This window comes from Heptranchias perlo, unplaced genomic scaffold (assembly GCF_035084215.1).
Source record: "Heptranchias perlo isolate sHepPer1 unplaced genomic scaffold, sHepPer1.hap1 HAP1_SCAFFOLD_295, whole genome shotgun sequence".
Taxonomy (NCBI): domain Eukaryota; kingdom Metazoa; phylum Chordata; class Chondrichthyes; order Hexanchiformes; family Hexanchidae; genus Heptranchias; species Heptranchias perlo.
Window position 1 is genome coordinate 19,666 of NW_027139307.1, and position 26,512 is coordinate 46,177.

General features: G+C 48.6%; 1 protein-coding gene across 1 annotated transcript in view; it reads right to left on the reverse strand.

Moving 5' to 3' along the window:
• Positions 1-3,538: 3,538 nt before the first annotated feature.
• Positions 3,539-26,512, reverse strand: part of ipo9 (importin 9) — a gene marked incomplete at its 3' end in the record, with an annotated part of 30,610 nt that continues 7,636 nt past the window's right edge. The window contains exons 4-18 of the mRNA XM_067978461.1: positions 26,194-26,395; positions 26,025-26,113; positions 20,247-20,333; positions 18,467-18,586; positions 17,852-17,952; positions 16,825-16,883; positions 15,779-15,930; positions 14,990-15,088; positions 12,752-12,858; positions 11,478-11,617; positions 9,907-10,066; positions 8,015-8,241; positions 6,423-6,571; positions 6,203-6,331; positions 3,539-3,814 (exon numbers count right to left, since the gene is read on the reverse strand). Coding sequence (XP_067834562.1) covers positions 3,539-3,814; positions 6,203-6,331; positions 6,423-6,571; positions 8,015-8,241; positions 9,907-10,066; positions 11,478-11,617; positions 12,752-12,858; positions 14,990-15,088; positions 15,779-15,930; positions 16,825-16,883; positions 17,852-17,952; positions 18,467-18,586; positions 20,247-20,333; positions 26,025-26,113; positions 26,194-26,395 — 2,097 coding nt within the window. The remainder of the gene's footprint in view (positions 3,815-6,202; positions 6,332-6,422; positions 6,572-8,014; positions 8,242-9,906; positions 10,067-11,477; positions 11,618-12,751; positions 12,859-14,989; positions 15,089-15,778; positions 15,931-16,824; positions 16,884-17,851; positions 17,953-18,466; positions 18,587-20,246; positions 20,334-26,024; positions 26,114-26,193; positions 26,396-26,512) is intronic.

A 26,512-nucleotide genomic window follows, 5' to 3' on the forward strand; every position in this document is an offset into this window, starting at 1 on the left:
CTGGGGGGGAATCCCACTCTCTCTCTGCTGCCCCTTTATACCGGCCCCCCTGGGGGGAATCCCACTCTCTCTCTGCTGCCCCTTTATACCGGCCCCCCTGGGGGGGTATCCCACTCTCTCTCTGCTGCCCCTTTCTACCGGCCCCGCTGGGGGGGAATCCCACTCTCTCTCTGCTGCCCCTTTATACCGGCCCCCCCTGGGGGGGAATCCCACTCTCTCTCTGCTGCCCCTTTATACCGGCCCCCCTGGGGGGGAATTCCACTCTCTCTCTGCTGCCCCTTTATACCGGCCCCCCTGGGGGGGAATCCCACTCTCTCTCTGCTGCCCCTTTATACCGGCCCCCCTGGGGGGGAATCCCACTCTCTCTCTGCTGCCCCTTTATACCGGCCCCCCTGGGGGGAATCCCACTCTCTCTCTGCTGCCCCTTTATACCGGCCCCCCTGGGGGGGTATCCCACTCTCTCTCTGCTGCCCCTTTCTACCGGCCCCGCTGGGGGGGAATCCCACTCTCTCTCTGCTGCCCCTTTATACCGGCCCCCCCTGGGGGGGAATCCCACTCTCTCTCCGCTGCCCCTTTATACCGGCCCCCCCGGGGGGGAATCCCACTCTCTCTCTGCTGCCCCTTTATACCGGCCCCCCTGGGGGGGAATCCCACTCTCTCTCCGCTGCCCCTTAATACTGGCCCCCCTGGGGGGGAATCCCACTCTCTCTCTGCTGCCCCTTTTTCCGGCCCCCCTGGGGGGGGGGGGGGGGGGGGGGGGGGGGAAGTCCCACTCTCTCTCTGCTGCCCCTTTATACCGGCCCCTCTCGGGGGGAATCCCACTCTCTCTCTGCTGCCCCTTTATACGGGCCCCCCCCTGTGGGGGAATCCCACTCTCTCTCTGCTGCCCCTTTATACCGGCCCCCCTGGGGGGGAATCCCACTCTCTCTCTGCTGCCCCTTTATACCGGCCCCGCTGGGGGGGAATCCCACTCTCTCTCTGCTGCCCCTTTATACCGGCCTCGCTGGGGAGGAATCCCACTCTCTCTCTGCTGCCCCTTGATACTGGGCCCACTGGGGGGGATTCCCCCACTTTCTCTGGGCTGCTCTCTCTCTTTCCCTCTCCCTCTGCTGCTCCTTTATACCGGGCCATGGGTTTGGGGGGGGGGGGATTCCAGCGCTCAGTTTACGTGAAAGCTGCATTGATACACGCTGCATGAGTTGTTTATTTTTCTTAAAAGAAGTTAACCCCTTCCAAGGTCGCCGACATCTGTTTTACTTCACCAGGCAACAATCATTGCATTTATTTAAAATAATTGGCATAATTTAAGTGGATATTTCCCCATGGTGTCAGAATGAAATCATGAAATGACAAATTAACCCCTTGGGCTCTCAAGAGGAGCCACAATGAATTTTCTGTTTTTCATTTTAAACAGGGACCATGGTTTTCAGGGCCGCAAAATTGTTGGTGCAGGAAATGATCCGGTGCCGTTAAGATTTTAAGGCTTTATCTGCAGATATCAAATGTCACAGCGTGGTTACGTTTTGGACTAAGACTTAAGCCCTATTAAAAATTCAAAATTACATAGAAGGAAAAGCAATCATCAGCCTTGATCAAATTTCTTCTATACTTCTCTAACAATAAACCAATTTGCTTTTCCTCTTTTGAAATCATTTTGATTTGTTTTGCTCTAACTCATTTATTTTCCGAGACACAGTGCTTCAGGGTGGGGGGTGGGAGAGGGACGATATATCCAAAAGTAATTACATGCACTTCTGTCTCTACTGTAAAACCACCAAGCCTGGACATAATTTGTTTTCAAAATTGTAACTGATAAGATAAATTGACACGAGTTGCTGTTCAAGCACTCGAGAAGGGAAAATTCACCTGAAATTTAAGGGCAAAATCAAATTTATTTAAAATAAAAAGGAGTCCAGTCCAAGTGGTTCCTGTGCAATGCTGTGTATCAAGGAAGAAAGTATGAACATTGACAAGTCCTGTCAGTCCAACAATACTGCTCTCTGGAATTGGGACAATTTTGAAATGATAAAATGGAACTCTGAAAGAGTATGGCACTCCTGCAAAGGACAAGGAGAATATGCTGCGTGACTACTTCCAACCGATTGATGATAGCTATGTCTGATCACTATCCCTAATTCCTGCTTCTTATCTCGAGAGATAACCCAGATAGATAATGCCGTACTCATACCTGTCCCGACTCACAATGTTACCAACATTACTGCAGAGATAGGTCTACAAAAGGAGACATTACTGAACAGCTTGTGCAGTAGTTCAGTCACCCCACACATCCCGTCCCTGAATCTGAAGCGTATTTTGGAACGTACTGCTACATCTGAGAAACATCTGATACATATGCAACAGGACAAGGAAAACACTGAAGAGGGTAGATAAGTTGGGGAATGCAGAGTGGTGGGAGGTGGTATATAAAACAGGACAATATCCTTGGGCAAAAATGTTCCTTTAGTAATTTTGGAAGCTATTCTGACCGTAGTAACAATTATAATGATGTGCTGTAATAAAAGACTCCTCAGTGCCTATAGAAATTGATCATGTTAGAAACAACTGTGGCTGTTAACCAGATTAAAATGAAATAATGAAAGAGAATAAGAAGGTTGTAATAGGTGGGTCAGTACTAGAGCACAGCACCCATGTAAGGGGGGGAATTCGGCATCATTATCCGTTGCTGCCCTCAGTCTATTTACGAAATAGACTGAGGGCAGCAACGGCTCACGGGTGTGTTTATAACTTAAAACTGCAAACGAAGCTTTTGGAAAACTGCGGACTTGTTGTTTTCATGGGAATAGGGATAAGTTATCAGCTTCAAGCTCTGCTAAAAGACAGCCTTGTGTATGTTGTGAATATCCATTGCCTGAGGAATGACATCAGACCTTCAGACCCAGTACATATCGAGATAGAGTTAAAAACATATGTATATTGAAAATGGTGGTGTCGCGCAAGCGCACTAAATAGGATGAAAGGAGGGTGGGGATGGTGTACAAACCCAATATAAGAACAGCCAGTTAGTTAGAATTCTCAAAACTCCTAGTGACATGGGTGCTGACAGGAGGAAGACTGATCACCATCTCTCTGGACAGCTACTGAGATTGTATGTTTAGGCAAACTTATGTATGTCTTATATCATTGCTAGTAAATTGTAGTGGCATTTTTGTTGAAGTCGGTGAATAAAATTACCACCTTCAAGTTCAGCGACCCTCACTATTTAGGAGCGGAGCAGTAAGATTTAAACAACTCTTACTGTTTAAGAACACTCACCCCAGGTTGTCCCTCAGCCCAAGCCCTAAGCTCTTACCTCTTACACTCCCGAAGACAGTGTATCTTTTGAACAATTGGTACTAGCAGAAGAGGCTGCAACTCTGATTGGATGACCAGAAGGATTAACAGCCAGGAAGGGATTTTACACTCATTTCTGGGTTGTGCACAAGACTTTGAAATGTGAGAATCAGGAGTTACTGAATGTCCCACTTCCCGACCCCTCACTGAACACGCAACACCCAGAGTCTCCGGACCTTTCACCCACCTGCATCACACTGAGTGTCTCTGCTTGCTGCATTTTGCTGAGTATTGCTCGCAGTATCTGGTCGAGATTGTCTCCTAATTGTGAGCCAGCCTTTGAGATGAGAGTGGAGACCAGTCGCCCTACGAATGCCGCTGTGTACTCAGAGGTGCGGGGGTCCAGAAGCTGGCTGACCACCTGCATGACGTACCAGAGCCCGTTGTGACCCTGCTCATCGTGCCACTGTGCTATCTGCTCCAGTGCTACAGCCACGTAAGCCCTCAGACACTCGCCACCATTCTGTAAAAGAACAGAGCTCAGATGAAGTGGGGCAGATTCCATCACCTCAGGTACATCGGCTAGTATACATCACACATGAAATAACCCATGAACCTTCCAATGATCACATACTATAGAACCAGAATCATATAGCACAGGCAGCCATTTGGCCCATCATGTCTGTGCTAGATTTTTACCACAGCAATCCACAACTAATCCCACTGTCCCGCTCCCTCCTCATAGCCCTGTATCAATCCCAAACTAATCCCACTGCCCCGTTCTCCCCCATAGCCCTGTATCAATCTCAAACTAACCCCACTCTCTCCCCCCCAGCCCTGTATCAATCTCAAACTAACCCCACTCTCTCCCCCCCAGCCCTGTATCAATCTCAAACTAACCCCACTCTCTCCCCCACTAGCCCTGTATCAATCCCAAACTAACCCTGCTCTCCCCATTGCCCTGTGCCAATCCCCAAAATATTCCCACTATCACACTCTCTACCACAGCCCTAAATCAATCCCAAACTAATCCTACAGCCCCGTTCACTCCCCATCGGCCAAATCAATTCGAAACTAAACCCATTCCACCCCCCATAGTCCTGTATCAATCCCAAACTAACCTCACTGCCTCGCTCTTTCCCTACAGCCCTGTATCAATTCCACTGTCTCACTCTCCGCCCATAGCCCTGTATTACATAGAAATTATAGCACACAAACAGGCCATTTGGTCCAACTGGTCTTTGCCGATGTTTATGCTCCACACGAGCCTCCTCCTATCCTGCTTCATCTAACTCTATCCTTCTATTCCTTTCTCCTTCATGTACTTATCTAGCTTCTCCTTAAATGTATCTATACTAAAATCAAGCATTGCTTCTTTGCTTGCTGGAGTACTGATCTCTGATGCAGTCCTGCATACATTTCAGAGAACATTCATAAAATCATAGAAAGTTACGGCACAAAAGGAGGCCATTCGGCCCATCGTGTCTGTGCCGGCCGAAAAAGAGCTATCCTGCTTAATCCCACGTTCCAGCACTTGGTCCGTAGCCCTGTGGTTTATGGCACTTCAGGTGCACATCCAAGTACTTTTTAGATGCGATGAGGGTTTCTGCCTCTCCCACCCTTCCAGGCAGCGAGTTCCAGAACCCAACCACCCTCTGGGTGAAAAAATTTCTCCTCAGCTCCCCTCTAATCCTTCTACCAATTACTTTAAATCTATGCCCCCTGTTCACTGACCTCTCTGCTAAGGGAAATAGGTCCTCCCTATCCACTCTATCTAGGCCCCCAAAGAAAACAACCCCAGTCTATCCAATCTTTCCTCATAGCTAAAATTCTCCAGTCCTGGCAACATCCTCGTAAATCTCTGTACCCTCTCTAGTGCAATCACATCTTTCCCGTAACGTGGTGACCAGAATTTCATCGGATACATTACCTTTACTCCAGTCCATCTAGGTAATAGTTAACATCACCCAATATCACTGCTGTGTTGTTCTTGCACACGCTCCGAACTGTCGAGATCTCCCCTCGATCTCAACTCCACTATAATGCACATCGAGAATTGTACCAGTTCCCTTCATGTTCTTCAGCACTATTCATATAGATTCCCAGAACAGAAATTGTTTTGTGAATGTTGATTGTTATGAAGCCAATTCTCATCAGTATCAGGTACACCCAAAGCAGGTTCAGGTGTCTGATATAGTTCGATGTCATTTAATATAGATTAATGTAGTATTAGGCATGTGGGTCAGGCTAAAGCCCACAGTGTAAGCACAACGCAGGGCTTCTGTTGAGTGTCTAAAGGCTGATTACCAGTGCTCAGAGGCTGGAGCAAAAACAAATTGCATTGCAAAAAACAGTGACCATGGTCACACCTCACCTGGAATACAGTGTCCAGTATCAGGCCCCTCACATGGCGGGTGATAGAGACCCCGGAAAGGCCACTCGATTGATACCCAGTTTAAAAGCTCTTAGCTGCTACCCTTAGTTGAAGAACTGGGTCTTTTTACTCAACTAAAGTGTAATCTTCAAAGGAGGGTCAATTGAGGCCTGAGGGAGCGGCAGCCCCCCGCCCCCCCCCCCACCAACACACCGCGAGGGAGCGGCAGCCTCTGCCCCCCACCCCCCCCCCCACACACCGCGAGGGAGCGGCAGCCTCTGCCCCCCATCCCCCCCCCCACACACCGCGAGGGAGCGGCAGCCCCCCCTCCCCCCACACACTGCGAGCAAGCGGCAGCCCCCCCTCCCCCCACACACTGCGAAGCGAGCGGCAGCCCCCCCTCCCCCCACACACTGCGAGCGAGCGGCAGCCCCTCCCCCCCCACACACTGCGAGCGAGCGGCCGGACTCTCAGATGCCTGAACCCAAGAGGGTGTTTGTTTTCAGGAGATGCTCGTCACTGTGTTGCTCCTCCTACCTGCATGGTCGCGTTGTCGTCCGTGTGGAGCGTACACTGAGCAACTACAGGAAACGCCTGACAGATCAGCACCTCAGACAGCGGCAGCTTGGTGTTCCGCACCACAGTCGTCAGTATGTCGATAGCAGTCTGCAGGAAGATAAAGGGACGCTTGTCAGGACATCTCCATTTCCCAGGAGCACACTGTCAACACAATGCTAGGTGTGTGGGAATTACTCACCGCACAGAGTCCAGAGGGGATTTTATCAGAAGGGGCATGCATGATGCTAACGAGAGTTGGAATTAACCTCATCTGCATGGGGCCCTGACAGGCCTCGATCTGTGCAAGCTCCTTAAAGATATCCTGTGCCAGAGATGCCACCACTGGATCTAGGAATTCAAAGTCAGCAAACACAATGAGAAAAACATCTTTTATATATACCGTGCACAAGAACATCCTGGAGGAGTCTGCCATCAGCCCCATTAATAGAGCAGCAGTGGAATAATGCAGCCGGCACTGACTGTGGAGACTTCACACATCAAATATTCACTCAGACTAGACACAAACCAAATGTCTGCAGTGTAAACCATTGCGACAGGCCCACCACCCCAACGAAACAGGTCTCCCAAGACCCCCTGCCCCCTGATACAGGTTCCCCCGAGACCCCCTCCCCTGTCCATCAAATACATAATTTTTTTTGTTCTCCACTTTCGCACTGATCGACATATTAATTTACTTGGATCTGTTTTGTCAATCTCCTTCATAATCCTGGAAACTTCAATTAGATCGTCTCAAACTCTTCCTCAGAGAAAACAAATCCGACTTCATCAACCTTTTCTGTGATTTAATCCCCAATAGCGAGAACTGCCCTATTGCTCACCTCTGTACCTTATGCAGAGCGATCTCTTCACTATTCTCCTTTCTGCTCACTTCCATTAACCCAGCTCACACCTGGTTGATAACATTCCCTATTAAACAGGTGGGAAATGCACGAAAACAACCCTGTCCAACTCTCAGATTCACTTTGTTCAACGCTTTACAATTAATTCAAACGCCCCCCTGTGCTGCAGCCTAAATAAATCTGGATGGGGCTATCTAACTGAACCTTATTTATGGAAATCTTCAGCTTCATTACTAAGATCATCTCACAATGCTCAAAGGTTTGAAACCCTCGGATATATTTAAGTGAGATAAGATGCTGCTTCACTACTGTCATGGACTGGATAGAGTGATCTTCCTCCAAAACGTGGACTGATTCACGCTTCATTGAGATGCAGCCAAATTTCTCAGTTGTTAAGTGAACAGAAAGAGAAACAATTGAAGTAAATCTCACCACAATATGACTTGATCCTATATATCACTCCTCGTAAAGAATAAATAAAACCACATTGACCATAACAGGCTGAAAACATCAACGAGTGGGGGGGGGGGGGGGGGGGGGCGTGCAGGTGACACCCCCCCCCCCCCCAGTCAACGTGAGGTCCTTAAAACAAACTCCTGCTGTTTTCAGAATATTCTCCCAACAAAATTTGACTGGGTGGTTCATGGGGAAGATTTACCCGCCCCCATCTAATTCTAGAATCAGGCAAACTTCCAACGGGCCCAGAGGCACATCATCTTCCCCTCCCCTACCCACCTCCACCCCCTTTCCCCTCCCACCTGGATTTTAACTCTTTGTGGCATCACTTTACCATGAACTTCAACATAAATCATACCCAATTCCTGCCATGGTGAAATGGTCTAAAATCCTGATACGCTACAAGGATATTGGCCTACAATGGACAGGTTCATTTATAGGAAGATGCAGCTGCCACCTGCTCCGACCCACATACCGTTGCTGTACTTGAGGAAGATTGCAATGGTAAGGGGACAGACTTTATTTTCCACACTGATGGTGAAGGCAGGGTCCACGGTGCAGACAACACACAATGTCTCCATGACAAGGGTCAGCACTTCAGAACTGAACTGAGTGGCAAGATGAATCAAACCGTCCAGGATGTTGGGCAGGAACGGCTGTAAGACATGTGTACACTCGGAGATTTTCAACTGGTCACAGTATCTGTGGAAAAGGGAAGAGGATATATTAGACTAACTAATAGATCATAACTCCACACATATTTACACAATCAGCAATATATTAAAAATCAATTCCATTCATCACATTGCATCTGACTGGCTCAAATATATTTACGAAAAAGAAACAAAACATAATGTACAATCCAAGAGAAAAAGAGAGCGAGAGCCAGCCATCTTCTGGTTTCTGCTCAGAGAGAGTCAACATGTCTGACTGATCTGGTTGAATTTTTGAGGTGGTCACTAACATGGTGAACAGGGGAGTGTCTATGGACATTGTCTTTATGGGCTTCCAGAAGGCATTTGATCAGGGTCCACACAAGAGATTATTAGTAAAAATGAGAGCATGTGGAATTGGAGGAAACCTTATGACATGGGTTAGAAATTTGTTAGAAAGTAGGAGACAGATTGGGGATAAAGGGAATGTGCTCTGATTGGTGGGGTGTGACAAGTGATGTTCCCCAGGGATCTGTACTGGGGCCTCAGCTTTTCACCATATTTATTAATGACTTAGATGAAGGAATAGAGAGTTGTATATCCATGTTTGCAGATGACACTAGGTTAGAAGCCACAGTAAGTTGTGTGGATGGGAGCAGGAAGTTACAAAAGGACAGACAGATTAAATGAGTGGGCAAAACTGTGGCAGATGGAGTTCAATGTGGGGAAGTGTGAGGTCATCTATTTTAGTCCTGAGAAAGATAGATCAGAGTATTTTCTTAATGGTGAGAGACTAGAAACTATAGAGGAGCAAAGAAATTTAGGAGTCCAAGCACAGAAATCCCTAAAAGCTAGTGGACAGGTACAAAAAGCAAATCAAAAAAGCTAATGGAATATTGGCCTTTATCTCATGGGGGCTGGAATACAAAGGGATGGAAATTATGTTAGTTATACGAAGGTCTGGATAGACCCCATTAAAAGTACTGCATTCAGTTCTGGGCACTGCACCTCAGGAAGGATATATTGGCCTTGGAGGGGGTGCAGCACAGATTCACCAGAATGATACCGGGACTTAGAGGGTTAAATTATGAGGACAGGTTGCTTGAGTATATGAGATTGAGGGTTAATCTGATCAAGGTGTTTAAGATGATAAACAGATTCAATAGGGTAGATGCAGAGAAACTATTTCCTCTGATGGGGGAATCCAGAACAAAGGGGGGAGAATCTTAAAATTAGAGCTAGGTCATTCAGGAGCGAAATTAGGAAGCACTTTTGTTAGGTAAGGGTATCAAGGGATAGGGAGCTAAGGCAGGAAAATGGAGTTAAAATACAGATCAGCAATCATCTGATTGAATGGTGGAACAGGCTCGAGGGGCAAAATGGCCTCCTCCTGTTCCTATGACAGTTACGAGTACGGAAAAAGTTAACCCAGAATATTACTTTCAATTAAACCGTAGAAGTAGAACAACGGAAAATAGCTTTATATTAGGAAAAGGTACTTTTAGGACCAAAGTCAGGAAATTTGTCTTCAGAGTGGCCAACATGTGGAAGAGCAACGGAGGCAACCAACACACCTTACTCCACAGACCAGTCACCCTCCAAACCCAAATAGTGACTGCTCCCAACACAATGTGCCAATCGCAGGCCCCTCCAACAGCAGCTCACCGTCTCCCCCACCTCTTACCACAAAGCTTCTCTCACATTTGCAGCTTACCCCCAGATGGCTCGTACAGCAGAGATTCGCACTGATGGCGGTTGGGTCTCATGCAAACCACTGACTGTTGCTTGTAGAAACTGCTGGATCAGCTCAGGAGTCATAACAGTGGTGAATCGGCTGGCAGCCCAGAGCGCACGGCCCAGCAGGAATGGAGATACTGTGAGAGAGAGAGAGAGAGAGAGAGAGAGAGAGAGAGAGAGAGAGAGAGAGAGATACACACTTGTCACAGGCTCCTCTTTCACTGCCCCGCTCAATCTCTGCAACACGTTTCCAGGCGGCAGAGGGGTGTAATTTGAGCAGGTGCCCAGCTGTCTCTTTAACCCTTTATTACTCAACATTTATTGTGCAGTCTGTACTGTTTGGGAACACATCACAACTTATTCCTTATCTTCTTCACAAAACCATTGATCACCCTGTTCAACAACTTCTGCGCATTTTTGTCTTTATCAAACTGAGTAGCTTAGAACTGAGAAGTACTCAGTATCAAACACTCCCAGGGCAGGTACAGCACGGGTTAAATACAGAGTAAAGCTCCCTCTACACTGTCCCATCAAACACCCCAGGGCAGGAACAGCATAGGTTAGATACAGAGTAAAGCTCCCTCTACACTGTCCCATCAAACACTCCCAGGGCAGGTACAGCACGGGTTAGATACAGAGTAAAGCTCCCTCTACACTGTCCCATCAAACCCTCCCAGGGCAGGAACAGCACGGGTTAGATACAGAGTAAAGTTCCCTCTACACTGTCCCGTCAAACACTCCCAGGGCAGGTACAGCACGGGTTAGATACTGAGTAAAGCTCCCTCTACACTGTCCCGTCAAACACTCCCAGGGCAGGTACAGCACGGGTTAGATACTGAGTAAAGCTCCCTCTACAGTGTCCCATCAAACACCCCAGGGCAGGTACAGCACGGGTTAGATACAGAGTAAAGCTCCCTCTACAGTGTCCCATCAAACACCCCAGGGCAGGTACAGCACGGGTTAGATACAGAGTAAAGCTCCCTCTACAGTGTCCCATCAAACACCCCAGGGCAGGTACAGCACGGGTTAGATACAGAGTAAAGCTCCCGTTACACAGTCCCATCAGTTTGAACCATATCTGGGGCCGTTTTGTGCTTTGGCCCATTGAGCTGGGCCCAGGCTGCCTACACTTGTTTCACATAGAATCCTTACTACTGGATTCCCACTCACCTAATTGCTGGGTTCTCAGACTTATGGTGATGCTGCATTTAACATTTATTGACCCAGGTACCAAATGACATATTATTCACCAAATTAAGGCTTGGGCAGGACAGTTTTCAATGTCTAACTTCCAGAGTCTGGTCGAAAGTGAGTGACAATAAGCTCCAAGCTCTCTGGGCTCGTCACAGTACTTCCTGAATCGCATGCGATCTGCATCTGCTACCAAACCTTCCCGCAGTTCAGGGCAAGATCATTTCCCCAACTCCACCCAGTGCTGACAGTGATTTTTGCTGATAGTTTTCTATCAGTTTGTACTGGACACTGCCTGGGATAGACTGAATGGTTCAGGCCCTGGGTGAGTATGTTCAGCTGCAGTCTGCGGCCTACCTGACAGGTTGAGGTCAGCGAGAACGACATTGGTGAGGAATCCGTGCATGTCGAACTGTATCCGTCCGTTCTTCACGCTCTCGGTGATGACGCTCTTCACAGATCCCAGCACCAACATACAAGCCTCGTGAATCTTCCACCTGCCGCAAAAAGATCACAAGGGTCACTTACCTAGGGCGGACTCTCACACCAGCACAAAACATTCACTAAATCCACACACACACTGTACAGGGCTCTGCAACAAACAGCAGCCTCCGAGTGGAAGGATAGAGCACCCACCTGTCCGTCCTCAAGGTCACTGTGGGGGGCAAAACCACAGCACTGACTGCAGGCAAACTGTTAAAGAGCATCCCTGGGAGATCCGGAGGGCAGCACCTATAGAGGTGAGAGACCAGGCTGCCCGCCCTTGGCCCCAGGCCAACATCGACTTACATTGAATCGACATCACTGAAACAGACCATTCAACCCAAATGGTCTATGCCGATGTTTATGCTCCACACGAACCTCCTCCCACCCTACTCCATCTAACCATATCAGCATATTCTTCTTTTTCTTTCTTCCTCATGTGTTTATCCAGCTTCCCCTTAAACGCATCTATTCTATTCGCCTCAACTACTCCTTGTGGTAGTGAGTTCCACATTCTAACCACTCTTCGGGTAAAGAAATTTCTCCTGAATTCCCTGTTGGATTTATTAGTGACTATCCTATATTTATGGCCCCTAATTTTGGACTCGCCCATAAGTGGAAAATCCTCTCTACATCTACCCTATCAAACCCCTTTCATAATTTTGAACACCTCCATCAGGTCACCCCTCAATCTTCTCTCTTCTAGAGAAAAAGCCCCAGCCTATTCAGTCTTTCCTGACAGGTATAGCCTCTCGGTTCTGGTATCATCCTTGTAAATCTTTTTTGCACCTTCTCCAGTGCCTCTGTATCCTTTGTATAATATGGAGACTAGAACTGTTCACAGTGCTCGAAGTGTGGTCTAACCAAGGTTCTATACAAGTTTAACATAACTTCCCTGATTTTCAATTCTATCCCTCTAGAAATGAACCCGTGCTTGTTTTTTTTTTAATGGTTTTGTTACCCTGTGAAACCCTGTAACAGCAATGAATATATCACCGTTAAACGAAAACGGGTCAATCTCCCACTTCCCCATCCTTACTCTACCTGCTCAGTGTATGAAAACAATAGACTGGCCATCAGACCCCCCAGTGGAGGCTGAACCCAGAGTGTGTCTGTTGCCCTGGTGACAGTACAGTTCCTTCTCTTACCAGTGCACATTGCCATCACTCTTGGCCTGCTCCGCTTCCTGCAGGTGTTTAGTTGCGGCCGCTGCTAAGGCGATGGCACTCTCACTCTGGAAGTCACTTGCGACAGCCTGCAGTGGGGAATGAAAACCTGCTGTTAGCTCCCCTACAAGGTGCGGTTATCAGGGAGAGGAGAGGCAAGAGGAAGGGGGGCTAACGGCTCAGCTTTATGAAGGTGTCCGTACTGGCTGGGCAAAGGGATCCTTAATTCAGCCAAATAGGAGCAAGGTCTGCGTCTGCACAAGACTCAACTCAGACAGGATCGGCAACAAGACTTCATCTAAAACTAAATAATGCAGCAAATGCCAGGGTGGGGGTCAGACGGCCCTGATTCTTCCGCCAGCTCTTTTTGGTATGGGTGATCTCTATGCGCTCTTCCCTTAATCCGATCCTACCCACCCCCCACTCCCGGGCCACATCTCAGCCTCTCTCACAATGCACCCGGTCACAAGTCACCCAATCTGGTTGGGATGCATCCTAGGTTGCTGAGGGAAGGGTGGAAATTGCGGAGGTACTGGCCATAATTTTCCAAACATCCTTAGATTTGGGGGTGGTGCCAGAGGAATGGAGAATTGCCAATGTTGCACCTTTGTTCAAAAAAGGGTGTAAGGATAAACCTAGCAACTAGAGGCCAGTCAGTTTAACCTCAGTGGTGGGGAAACTTTTAGAAATAATAATCCGGGACAGAATCAACAGTCACTTGGACAAGTGTGGATTGATTAGAGAAAGCCAGCACGGATTTGTTAAAGGCAAATTATGTTTAACTAACTTGATAAGAGTTTTTTGATGAGTAACAGAGAGGGTAGATGAGGGCAGTGCGGTTGATGTGGTGTATATGGACCTTCAAAAGGCGTTTGATAAAGTGCCGCATGGTAGGCTTATCATCAAGATGGCAGCCTATGAAATAAAGGGGATATGAGCAAAATGGATACAGAATTGGTTACAGGACAGGAAACAGAGAGTAGTGGTGAACGGTTGTTTTTCGGACTGGAGGGAGGTGTACAGTGGTGTTCCCTAGGAGTCGGTGCTGGGACCACTGCTTTTCTTGATATATATTAATGACTTGGACTTGGGTGTACAGGGCACAATTTCAAAATTTACAGATGACACAAAACTTGGAAGGGTAGTAAACAGTGAGGAGGACAGCGAAAGACTTCAAAAGGATATAGACAGGCTGATGGCATGGGCGGACACGTGACAGATGAAATTTAATGCAGAAAAATGCAAAGTGATACATTTCAGTAGGAAGAACGAGGAGAGGCAATATAAACTAGAGGGCACAACTCTAAAAGGGGTACGGGAACAGAGAGATCTGGGGGTATATGTACACAAATCGTTGAAGGGGGCAGGGCAGGTTGAGAAAGTGGTTAAAAAAGCATATGGGATCCTGGGCTTTATAAATAGAGGCATAGAGTACAAAAGTATGGGAGTCATGATGAACCTTTATAAAATACTGGTTCGGCCACAACTGGAGTACTGTGTCTAGTTCTGGGCACTGCACTTTCGGAAAGATATGAAGGCCTTAGAGATGGTGCAGAAGAGATTTATTAGAATGATTCCAGGGATAAGAGACTTTAGTTATGTGGATAGACTGGAGAAACTGGGGTTGTTCTCTTTGGAGCAGAGACGGTTGCCAGGAGATTTGATGGAGGTATTCAAAATCATGAAGGGTCTAGACAGAGTAGATCGAGAGAAACTGTTCCCATTGGTGGAAGGGTCAAGAACCAGAGGACATAGATTTAAGGTGAGTGGCAAAAGAACCATAAGGTGACATGAGGAAAAACTTTTTTACACAGCGAGTGGTTAGGATCTGGAATGCACTGCCTGAGGGGATGGTGGACGCGGCAGATTCAATCATGGCCTTCAAAAGGGAACTGGATAAGTACTTGAAAGGAAAAAAATTGCAGGGCTAATAGGCTGGGGGAGTGGGACTAGCTGGATTGCTCTTCTATGGAGCCGGCACGGACTCGATGGGCCAAATGGCGGCCTCCTGTGCTGTAACCTATGACTTTATGACAGCCCAAGTCCGTTCATGATTTTATCCCAGCAGCTGGAGGGGAGGTGTTTTGGAATCTAACAGATTGGAGTGTATATTCCTGGAACCCCTCCTCCAGTTGAGCAGCTACACTCCGAGCCATTCTCCATACCCTCAGGACCTTGTTTCTGCAGCACTGTGCAGCTATACATCCTCCCTGCCCTCACCAGCAGGAGATCTTGGGCAGAGATCCGCACGGAATACGAGAAGGTGTCATCATCCTCATCCTCCACAAACTGATGCGGGTTTCCCGTCCAAACCTTAATCTGCAGAGAAAAAAAAACATACGACTGAACTCGGGCGGGATCGCCAAACATGGCACACATGCAGGCTCTCGCTACAAGATCTCATCTCAATCCAAACAATCCAATCCAAGCAAATGCCAGGCACGGCATGTTACATAAGCTGCTCAGTGATGGTCTGTCCTGTAATGGAGGGCATGGCACGTGGAAATGAAGCACAGGGAATCATGAACCCACTCTATTAACTCACCTATCTGCCTTCACTTTACTATACAGCTTTTAAACTCATTAGTATTGCATTCATGTGATGGGCCCTTTAACATTGTGATTTATATACAAGCTCCTGCAATGCAGGAGATATATTATAGGATGGCCTGGGCTGTTCCAAACTGTGCACTTGACAGGCAATAAAATATGTTCACTAAAAAAAAATCACGCTCTTCAGGCAGGATCCAGACATCAACTATGTCAAGTTAACTAAAGGCTGGGGTGGCCTTTAAGATAAAGAAGTCAAGACAATGAATTACGAGAAATGGTGGACAACATATTAGGGCCACAATCTCCCAACAAGGAGAATCAGCTCCAGCTTGTTTGGTGATCGATATAAACGGGTGCGGATCAGTGAACATTTGCTGTGACTCACAGTTCAGCGTCCTATCTCTGATCTTAGGTGATCTGGCCGCATGGAGTCCAGTACAGGAGCTGAAATCTCACCTGTTCCTCGGTGATCTGCATGTACAGGATGATGTAGTAAATCAGCTCAGGCAGGGCCTTCTTCACGGTGCTCTTAAACTTCCTGTTCTCCAGTAGTGTGTGCACAAACTCAAAAATATTGAACACCAAGTTCTCAAACCCCAGCACCTCACCTCAGAGGGAAAAACAAACAGAAATCACTCAACCTGTTCCATTAATAAGGTCAGTCACTCCGAAAGCTGGAATTGGGAACATAAGGTGCACAACTGCCAACTACAGCACTGCAGCTTTCCCAGGGCGCCTAGAGATTGATGAAATGAAACACTATGATTTGGATCCCACCCGCAACAGGGAATCTCAGCGAGCGTCAATCCAACTACAGCCCTAATCACCACAGCCAATCCCAGGCAGGTGGCAGCGTAACATACCAAACCCAACACCAGATTGTACATTATACCCCCAACCACAACCCCTTTAACCCCCTATTCATTCAATCGCTGCTCTCACTGAGGTTGCTCTTTTGCAGCTCCCCCCAGCCCACTGATGAGCTCACACACAGAAATACACAGTAATTCACAGGAGGCCATTCGGCCCAACCAGTCTGTTAGTGTTTATAGTCGTGGCTTTCAAAAAGGAATTGGATAAATACTTGAAGGGAAAAAGATTTGCAGGGCTATAGGGAAAAGAGCGGGGGAATGGGACTAATTGGATTGCTGTTACAAAGAGCCGGCACGGGCTCGATGGGCTGAATGGCCTCCTTCTGTGTGTAACTATTCTATGATTATATTTACCCACCCTGTTCCCATATCCCTTTATTCCCTTTTCCTTCATCTACCTGTCCAACCTAATCCTGAATGTTGACATAGTTTCTGCCTCAACCACTAACCCTGGAAGTGAATTCCACAGCCTCACAACTCTGAAGAAGTTAATCCTGCCCTCTGCTGTAAACCTCTCACATTTAATCTTGTATCTATAGCTTCTCATTCTAACTTCCATACCGGGTTAATTTCCTCTGGTTAAAGTTGGAGTAACAATTTCCCAGCACTCAGTGTTTAGCTCCCACTTACCATCCGAATCCACCGGATCATCCACCTCTTCCATGTAATTCACCTCTGTCCTTACGTAAGTGTCATAACGTTAAGGGAAACAGCAAGTGGTTAACAACCTCAATCCTTAGATTGCCTCAGTCCCCATGACCCACTATGGACATAAATAAAGATCACAAACGCTGCCTATATGTCACTTATTAATCTCATCACTCCACAGATTTCCTTACTCACCACTGAACAGGCTGTTTGGAACTATTCTCACTACAGGTCAGGGTCTTGCTAGTCACCAATCGGCAACACATCAGCCATTCCACGAGTAAAGTAGGTGAACAGGCTACTGTCACACAGCCTGAGCAGTGTTCAGACCTGCACCTGTCTGGGGAGATGAGGCATCGTGAGCTAGAGGGAGGAGAGAGAACTTCATAGAAGACACTGTGGCAAGAAACGGAGAGCAAATCAAGACCGGTAAAAATAAAAACATTAATAATTAAATTCTACATGTGCTAACCTCCATTCCCATTAAGGAGCAGATCAGGTGCCAACCCACCCTGAACTGGGCTGGGGACCTGCGATAGGAATCCATCCTAAAGCTGAGGAATCACGATTTAGCCAACCCCTCTCAGACTGCATGGAGGGAGCTGTTACCATCCGCTGGTACCTCACAGCACTGTGGGGCTGGAACTTACTCAGTTTAATATCAAGGGCACTTGAGATGCATTACAAGCAACAGGCTTGAAGCATGGTGGAATCAAGGTGAGAGGACCATCCCACTCCTGGAGCACTCCGGCCTGACAATCCAGCACCAACTCGGTGAATATTTACAGCCCAGCTTTGATTCAAAAGATTAATATCTCAGGAACGTTCTCATTCTTCTGAGTTTGAGGAGATCGACAGACCTGCACTAAGAACAGTTTAAACCAATGGCAAGATAAACCATTTACAAAAAAAGAAATCCCACCTATTTCTGCCCACACTACTTCCTTACACATTGCTGGGTTGCGGATAAGGTTTGAAGGGGAGTGGCACTGAGCTGTGTGAAGGATATATGGCCGCACTCTCTGTCAGTGTACTCCACACGATCGGCAGAATCTGCTGCATCGATGAAACCATGTGCTTCGGAAAGTTCTTCACCAGGGCTGTTACTGCCTGAAACAGAGAGGGAGGGGGAGAGAGAGAGAGCACATATGAATGACCGTCATTGTCTGCAACACAGAAAGAATCAGGAGTGTTACATGGCCCCTCCGTCACACGGCCAGTATTCCTTGAGCTCCCCCCGTGGCCCTGGTCTGACCATCAGTAAATGGGACAGTGTTCAGTCCCATGAAGGGATCAGCCATCTGCTACAAAAGACTCATTTTACAGAACACAGACGCATGCGATTAGCGGCCGACTGTTCCTGTCCAAATCACAAGAACGCACACGGTGTCCCGAGGAAAACTCACTGTCTGGGTGGAAGGTTCTCAGAGGGGCAGGCACCTCTGGGTTTCCTGGTTTCATTCCTTCCTGGAGCCCAGGGTTTGTGCAGTATTACTGAACACAGAATATAAATCATTAAATGGCTCCACTTTCCTTACCGACAACGAAAGAGATTATTCGGTATCATGGGCCCAGACTGCCAGCTTTGGTTACAAGTGTTGCCTCCTTCCTCCTCACTACCCACCTTCAGCACCTCCATCTTCAGCCCGCTGTCAGAGCTTGGGCCATCATGCATCTGCAGGGCCTGTACAAATGCTTCTGTGAACTGCTGGACCACAGGGAAGATCAATGCCTTGGCCGCACCCTGGCAGATATACAGAAAAAACCTTCAGGTATATTATGTCGCATCGCGCGCGGACACAGGCGCCACGCCCACGCGGACACAGGCGCCACGCCCACGCGGACACAGGCGCCACGCCCACGCGGACACAGGCGCCACGCCCACGCGGACACAGGCGCCACGCCCACGCGGACAGTGATACCAGTAAATTACGGATACCTTATGCATGGCATCAGTTGTCCTTATGCTCAAAATTTTGCATTGTATGTACTGTAAAAAATTTTCCCAATGATCTTGAAGAACCAGCTGAGATTATGATCAGCACCTAATCAACTGCACCAATGCTAAGAATCCCCCTCCCACACACCAGCGTTCAGCTCTGTTCACAACAGTTTTGCAGTCTAAATTCCAGTTTCATTTCAAACCACTCTCACTTGGAGCAGAGTGTAACTTCAGTAATGAACTGCGTTTCTCAGTTCAATTTACCAGCACTGGCAGTCATGGGACAAAGTGGGAAATGTGATGACAGGTTGTGCCGGTATTCTGAAGCTGCCAAAGGCAAGTCTTAGAACAGATTGAGAACATTTGTGAGGGAAAACAACAGGTCACGCTATGTGTAGGAGTGAAACTGCAGTTTTCTGGTTGAGCAGCAAGTCTGCAGGAAGACTGACAGAGTTGGGACACTCAGGCCTGTCCATCGCTCAATAGAGCTGCAGAGAGACAGAGGCCCGGGACAGCCGTCCACCTTCACTCCCCAAAGACCCTCAAAGAAGCGGGTCCACCTTCAGAAGCCGAGGGAAAGAAGACGATGGCGGGGTCAGGGGTCAGAGCTGCCCGCGGGATCTAGATAAAGTAAAAAAGGAGAAACTGTTTCCAGTGGCAGAAGGGTTGGTAACCAGAGGACACAGGTTTAAGGTGATTGGCAAAACAGCCAGAGGTGACATGAGGAAACTATTTTTTACGCAGCGAGTTGCAATGATCTGGAATGCACTGCCTGAAAGGCTGGTGGAAGCAGATTCAAAGGGAATTGGATAAATATTTGAAGGGAAAACATTTACCTTGGGCTATGGGGAAAGAACGGGGGAGTGGGACTAATTGGATAGCTCTTTCAAAGAGCTGGCAGAGGCACGATGGGCCAAATGGCCTCCTTCTGAGCTGTACTTACTATGATATATCACAAACCCACATACATGTAAATATAATCACACACATATACATACATACATCAAACACATATCTCTCACACACAGTAATGAGTGGCACCAACCCACACCCACAGTACAGGAAAGTACATTCAGGGCACAACATACTGCAATATTTAGTTGATGCTGCAGTTTTACTTTAACCTCTAATATTACTGCTGCAAATATTCACCCCACTTTCCCGTTGGACGCCACCCCCTCCATTCCCCTAGTGAATATGTGGAACAAAGAACCACAGAAAGTATTTAATTCTGGGGCAATCAACACTTTAAAAGGAACTGAATCAATCTTCATCGGGAGAAGGGATTGAGGACTCTACAGATTGAATGGATCTGTTTGATTGACATGATGATTTGGAGGAGTATCTGGGGGGGGGGGTAATGAAGAATCCATGATTGAGGTAGTGATGCTTGGAGTTTGGAAGGAGTAGGCCCGATGAGCCTATTGACAGTTTTATTCTAAGCTTTAAGCCTTTCACTTACCTTCTCAACCTCCTCAATGGCACAAATAAGGTTGGCACATGTGGTGAAGATCTCAACTGCACGCGCTCTAGTCCGAATGCTGTAAACCTGCAGAAACAAACTGCAATCAACACCCACAGCTTCTCAACACATCATCTCCATTCGCATTGAATTACCAGTCACAGCACATGGGTATCGGTGGATCTGTTTGGGTAGAAAAGGAGTGTGACCGAGTGTGAGTGAATGTCGAGTGTGAGAGTGCGTGTCTACGAGTGCGAGCAAGAGAGCCAGTCTGCGTGTAAGCGTAAGAGCCCGGGACCAACAGGGGTAAGTCTATTTCTGAAAAGCCAAGGTTCCTCGTTCCGCCAGCCACGTGGGGGAATATGAGTGAGTTGCAATGACTTCACACAAAGATTGAAAAGTAGCAGCAGCAATCGCTGGGCAGCCTGTAGACAGGATTGTGACAGTGTTGCTGGAAGTCCAGGTGAGGTGAATGCAGGCACCATCGAGTGATCTTCTCCAGACACGTCCAGCAAACAGCCATCCTGATGGTGGGGAAAGTGTTCACTCTCAGGTAAAATGGGTAGCGGCAAGATTAGTAATCTTTCTCAGACACCCAAAGCAGAGCAACACTTGCTGATGACCAAGTACATCTGGGTGATTTCAGTCTGCGGCTGCTAGCACACTTCGCTGAGATGAACAGGTAAACTACTTTCAATTTGTCTTTTGAGAAGCTTAATATTTGGAGACCACAAATTGGCAGAATAGAAAGGAGCTGCTCTCCTCTCTCGGCCTTCTGCAACTTCTGCCAGTCAGGAGAATCAGCCATGCTCCCCATTAATGCTCCAAGCTGTATCCTGAGCACCCGTGTATATCATCCACTTGTGGTCTCACTCCCCACTGATCTACAGTGATGAGGCTTTCTCAGTTAGCAACATTCGCTAAACAGGTCACTTTGAGTGGGGCAGTTTGGGCGGGGGCTTGTTATCGCTGATTAGACTGGGTACTGGCAGCTGGCAAGAACCTTCTTGTGATAAGCCTGATGGAGGGGGAGTGCTCGGAGTATGTACATTGTGCAGAAATAGTACAAGGGGTTCCATTAGCAGGTAACCAAAGGAACATGTGCGACAGCAAACCCTTCGCACCAACTGGTGACTACCTCACTACGGCGCAGACACGATGGCCAAATGGCCTCCTTCTGTGCCATAACTTTCTATTATTCTATGTTCGGACTCACTCAGTCAGCACCATGGAGCCCAACAGGCCAGTTCAAGAGGATCACACACACTACGGGGACAAGAGATGCATAAGCAGGACCCAGGAAGCAAGGCAAGCCTCCTGAGCTGCGGTCCCAGAGGTGCATGTTCTGTACGAGCTGTGTTTGCTGATAGTCCGTAGTTTGCCCAATATGTTCACACAGTGCTCCTGCTGTACACTTGATGCTCTTTACCGATCAGCTTTCAGATAAACTATTTTCTCTGGTGGGGGAGTCCAGAACAAGAGGCAATTTCTTAAAATTAGACCTAGGCCTTTTGAGTGAAATCAAGAAGTGCCTATTCACACAAAGGGTAGTGGAAATCTGGAACACTTTTCCCCCAAAAAGCTGTGGATGCTGGGAGTCAAATGACATTTTTAAAGACTGAGATCGATAGATTTTTGTTGGGCAAGGGTATCAAGGGCTATTAAGCAAAGGCGAGTAAATGGAGTTGAGGTACAGATCAGCTATGATCTGATCGAGCCTGTTCTGCAATTCAAAGGGCCGAGTGGCCCCCTCCTGTTCCTGTGTAACCCCCTCCTGTTCCTGTGTAACAGGCTGGAGGGACCAAGTGGCCCAGTCCTGCTCCTACGTAACAGGCTCGAGGTTGCCGAGTGGCCCCCTCCTGTTCTTGTGTTACTATTAGTGATTCCAAGTTATGATAACTGTGCTGCAGGAATTCACTGATCAAACACAGATCGAAAACAGGGAATGAAAATTGTCTTGTGGGTCAGGTAAAGTTTCACCACTCCTACCTGGAAAGGGATGCAGGCAGTTGGAGAGCTGCAAAACACTGCTGACTGGAGAATTGAAGGCTCCCTCTGTTACTTTTAGGATGGGCACAATCTGATCGGAGAGATCCACCTGCATTTTCTCTACCTGTTCCATGTCTAGTCACAGAATTCAACTGACTGCACAAAACTGCACATCAGTCTGGAGAGGCCCAGTGTCCAACATGGCCACAGAACCGGGGGGGCAGCCCGCTCACTCCCACAGAACCGGGGGTGGGGGGCAGCCCGCTCACTCCCACAGAACCGGGGGTGGGGGGCAGCCCGCTCACTCCCACAGAACCGGGGGTGGGGGGCAGCCCGCTCACTCCCACAGAACCGGGGGTGGGGGGCAGCCCGCTCACTCCCACAGAACCGGGGGTGGGGGGCAGCCCGCTCACTCCCACAGAACCGGGGGTGGGGGGCAGCCCGCTCACTCCCACAGAACCGGGGGTGGGGGGCAGCCCGCTCACTCCCACAGAACCGGGGGTGGGGGGCAGCCCGCTCACTCCCACAGAACCGGGGGTGGGGGGCAGCCCGCTCACTCCCACAGAACCGGGGGTGGGGGGCAGCCCGCTCACTCCCACAGAACCGGGGGTGGGGGGCAGCCCGCTCACTCCCACAGAACCGGGGGTGGGGGGCAGCCCGCTCACTCCCACAGAACCGGGGGTGGGGGGCAGCCCGCTCACTCCCACAGAACCGGGGGTGGGGGGCAGCCCGCTCACTCCCACAGAACCGGGGGTGGGGGGCAGCCCGCTCACTCCCACAGAACCGGGGGTGGGGGGCAGCCCGCTCACTCCCACAGAACCGGGGGTGGGGGGCAGCCCGCTCACTCCCACAGAACCGGGGGTGGGGGGCAGCCCGCTCACTCCCACAGAACCGGGGGTGGGGGGCAGCCCGCTCACTCCCACAGAACCGGGGGTGGGGGGCAGCCCGCTCACTCCCACAGAACCGGGGGTGGGGGGCAGCCCGCTCACTCCCACAGAACCGGGGGTGGGGGGCAGCCCGCTCACTCCCACAGAACCGGGGGTGGGGGGCAGCCCGCTCACTCCCACAGAACCGGGGGTGGGGGGCAGCCCGCTCACTCCCACAGAACCGGGGGTGGGGGGCAGCCCGCTCACTCCCACAGAACCGGGGGTGGGGGGCAGCCCGCTCACTCCCACAGAACCGGGGGTGGGGGGCAGCCCGCTCACTCCCACAGAACCGGGGGTGGGGGGCAGCCCGCTCACTCCCACAGAACCGGGGGTGGGGGGCAGCCCGCTCACTCGCACGGAACCGGGGGGGGGGGGGGGGGGGGGGGGGGGGGGGGGGGGGGGGGCAGCTCGCTCACTCGCACAGCTGAACCTGCCAGTGTGCAAACCAAATGCTCACTAAGTTGCTACATTGATTTCCCTTCAGTTTGGCCAATTATGGTCACACTCTCCCCACAAGCCCTGAAGTTCAGAAAAATCTTATAGACCTCAGGTGCAGTCAGCGCGCGGAGCAGGATTCGGTTGGGAAGTGATTTAGCAAAAGTGGACTGGAAACAGCTACTTGAAGGTAAACCAGTGTCAGAGCAGTGGGAGACATTCAAGGGATTCAGAGTAAACATGTTCCCACAAAGAAAAAGGGACTGCCAAATCCAGAGCCCCCTCGATGACAAGGAGCATACAGGGCAAGATAAGGTAAAAAAGGGAAGCTTATGTCAGACACCGAGAGTTCAATACTGCAGAAACCCCAGAGGAGTATAGAAAGTGGAGGGGTGAAATTAAAAAAGGAAATTAACAAAGCAGAGAGGGAATGAAAAAATACAGGCAAGTAAAATTAAGGAAAACCCAAAAATGTTTTATAAATACATAAAGAGCGAGTGGATAACTAAGGAAAGAGTAGGGCCTATTAGAAACCAAAAGGGTAAACTATGTGTGGAGGCAGAAGATGTGGGTATGGTTCTAAATGAATACTTTACGTCTGTCTTCACAAAAGACAATGCAGAGACTGTAGTTGAGGAGGAGGAGTGTGAAATTTTGGATGGGATAAACATAGTGAGACAGGAGGTATTAAAGGATTTAGCATCTTTGAAAGTAGATAAATTGCCAGGCCCAAGCTGTTTAAAAAGGAAGGGAGGAAATAGCAGAGGCTCTGGCCATCATTTTCCAATCCTCACTGGCTACAGGCGTGGTGCTGGAGGATTGGAGGACTGCTAACACTGTACCTTTGTTGAAAATGGGAGAAAAGGATAGACCGAGTAATTACAGGCCAGTCAATCTAAACTTGGTGGTGGGCGAATTATAGGAATCAATTCTGAGGGACAGGATAAACCGTCATTTAGAAAGGCACGGGTTAATCAAGGACAGTCAGCATGGATTTATTAAGGGAAGGTCATGTCTGACCAACTTGATTGAATTTTTTGAGGCGGTAACAAGGAGGGTCGATGAGGGTAGGACGTTGTAGTGTACACGGATTTTAGCAAGGCTTTTGACAAGGTCCCACATGGCAGACTGGTGAAAAAAGTAAAAGCCCATGGGATCCAAGGGAAAGTGGCAAATTGGATCCAAAATTGGCTCAGTGGCAGGAAGCAAAGGGTAATGGTTGACGGGTGTTTTTGTGACTGGAAGGCTGTTTCCAGTGGGGTTCCACAAGGCTCAGTACTAGGTCCCTTGCTTTTTGTGGTATATATTAATGATTTGGACTTAAAATGTAGGGGGCAGGTTAAGAAGTTTGTAGATGATACAAAAATTGGCCATGTGGTTTCTTAGTAAGGAGGAAAGCTGTAGACTGCAGGAAGATATCAATTGACTGGTCAGGTGGGCAGAAAAGTGGCAAATGGAATTCAATCCGGAGAAGTGTGAGGTAATGAATTTGGGGAGGGCAAGCAAGGCAAGAGAATACTCAATAAATGGGAGGATACTGAGAGGTGTAGAGGAACAAAGGGACCTTGGAGTGCATGTCCGCAGATAAAGTGGTTATGGTGGCATACGTGATCCTTTCCTTTATTAGCTGAGGCACAGAATATAAAAGCAGGGAGGTTATGCTCGAACTGTATAAAACACTAGTTAGGCCACAGCTAGAGTACTGTGTACAGTTCTGGTCACCACATTACAGGAAAGATGTGATTGCACTAGAGAGGGTACAGAGGAGATTTACGAGGATGTTGCCAGGACTGGAGGATTTTAGCTATGAGGAAAGATTGGATAGGCTGGGGTTGTTTTCTTTGGAACAGAGGAGGCTGAGGGATGATTTAATTGAGGTGTATAAAATTATGAGGGGCCTAGATAGAGTGGATAGGGAGGACTTATTTCTCTTAGAGAGGACAATAATCAGGGGGCATAGATTTAAAGTAATTGGTGGAAGGTTTAGAGGGGAGCTGAAGAAAAGTTTTTTCACCTAGAGGGTGGTGGGGGTCTGGAACTGACTGCCTGAAAGGGTGGTAGAGGCAGAAACCCTCAACTCATTAAAAAAGTACCTGGATATGCACTTGAAGTGCCGTAACCTACAGGGATACGGACCAAGTGCTGGAAAGTGGGATTAGGCTGGGTTGCTTTATTTCGACCGGCATGGACATGATGGGCCAAATGGCCTCCTTCTGTGCCATAAATTTTCTATGTTTCTAATTAAGCAGTTTCATACATTTTACGTTAAAGGTGCTATATAAACACAAGTTGCTACTGAACTTAATTTTTTTATACATAAAATTCAGAAACCCAGAATTGTTTTCTGGATGATGCAGGCAGAGTGCCTTTGTTTGTAGGATTTTTGAAGTCCTGGGGATCCCAGACTTAAAGAATGCCAATCACCCACCTCAGCCATCGTAAAAATCTTGTACATTTCTGGCAATATCACAGGAGCCACCAGCGGCATCTGGGTGTCTGTCACCTCCCGGGTAAACTCTGTAGGGAAAAGCAACACAGGAGTCAGGAAGCCAGCCTGGAACTCAGAACCCCTGCCCAGAACTGCTCATTAATCGTACCTGTGAGTACGCGCATGGCCCCGTGCACCGCATTTACATCACCGCTGATCAACATCTCCATCAGCAGTCTGAAGAGCTCTGGCCACGCCTCAGGCCAGTCCCAGTGAGCTATTGCCGATATAGCATAGGCTACACTCGATCGCACCTTACTGATCGACTCTCGCAGTCCGTTCGGTAAAATCTCTCTGATGGCCGCCTTTGCCTGTAACAGAAGTTAAAATGAAAGGACAGATAGCTGCAATGGCTTTTATCAATCGTTCTCAGGGTGTGGGTAATGTTAGAAAGGCCACGTTTATTGGCGAGGCAGTGATGGGCTGCT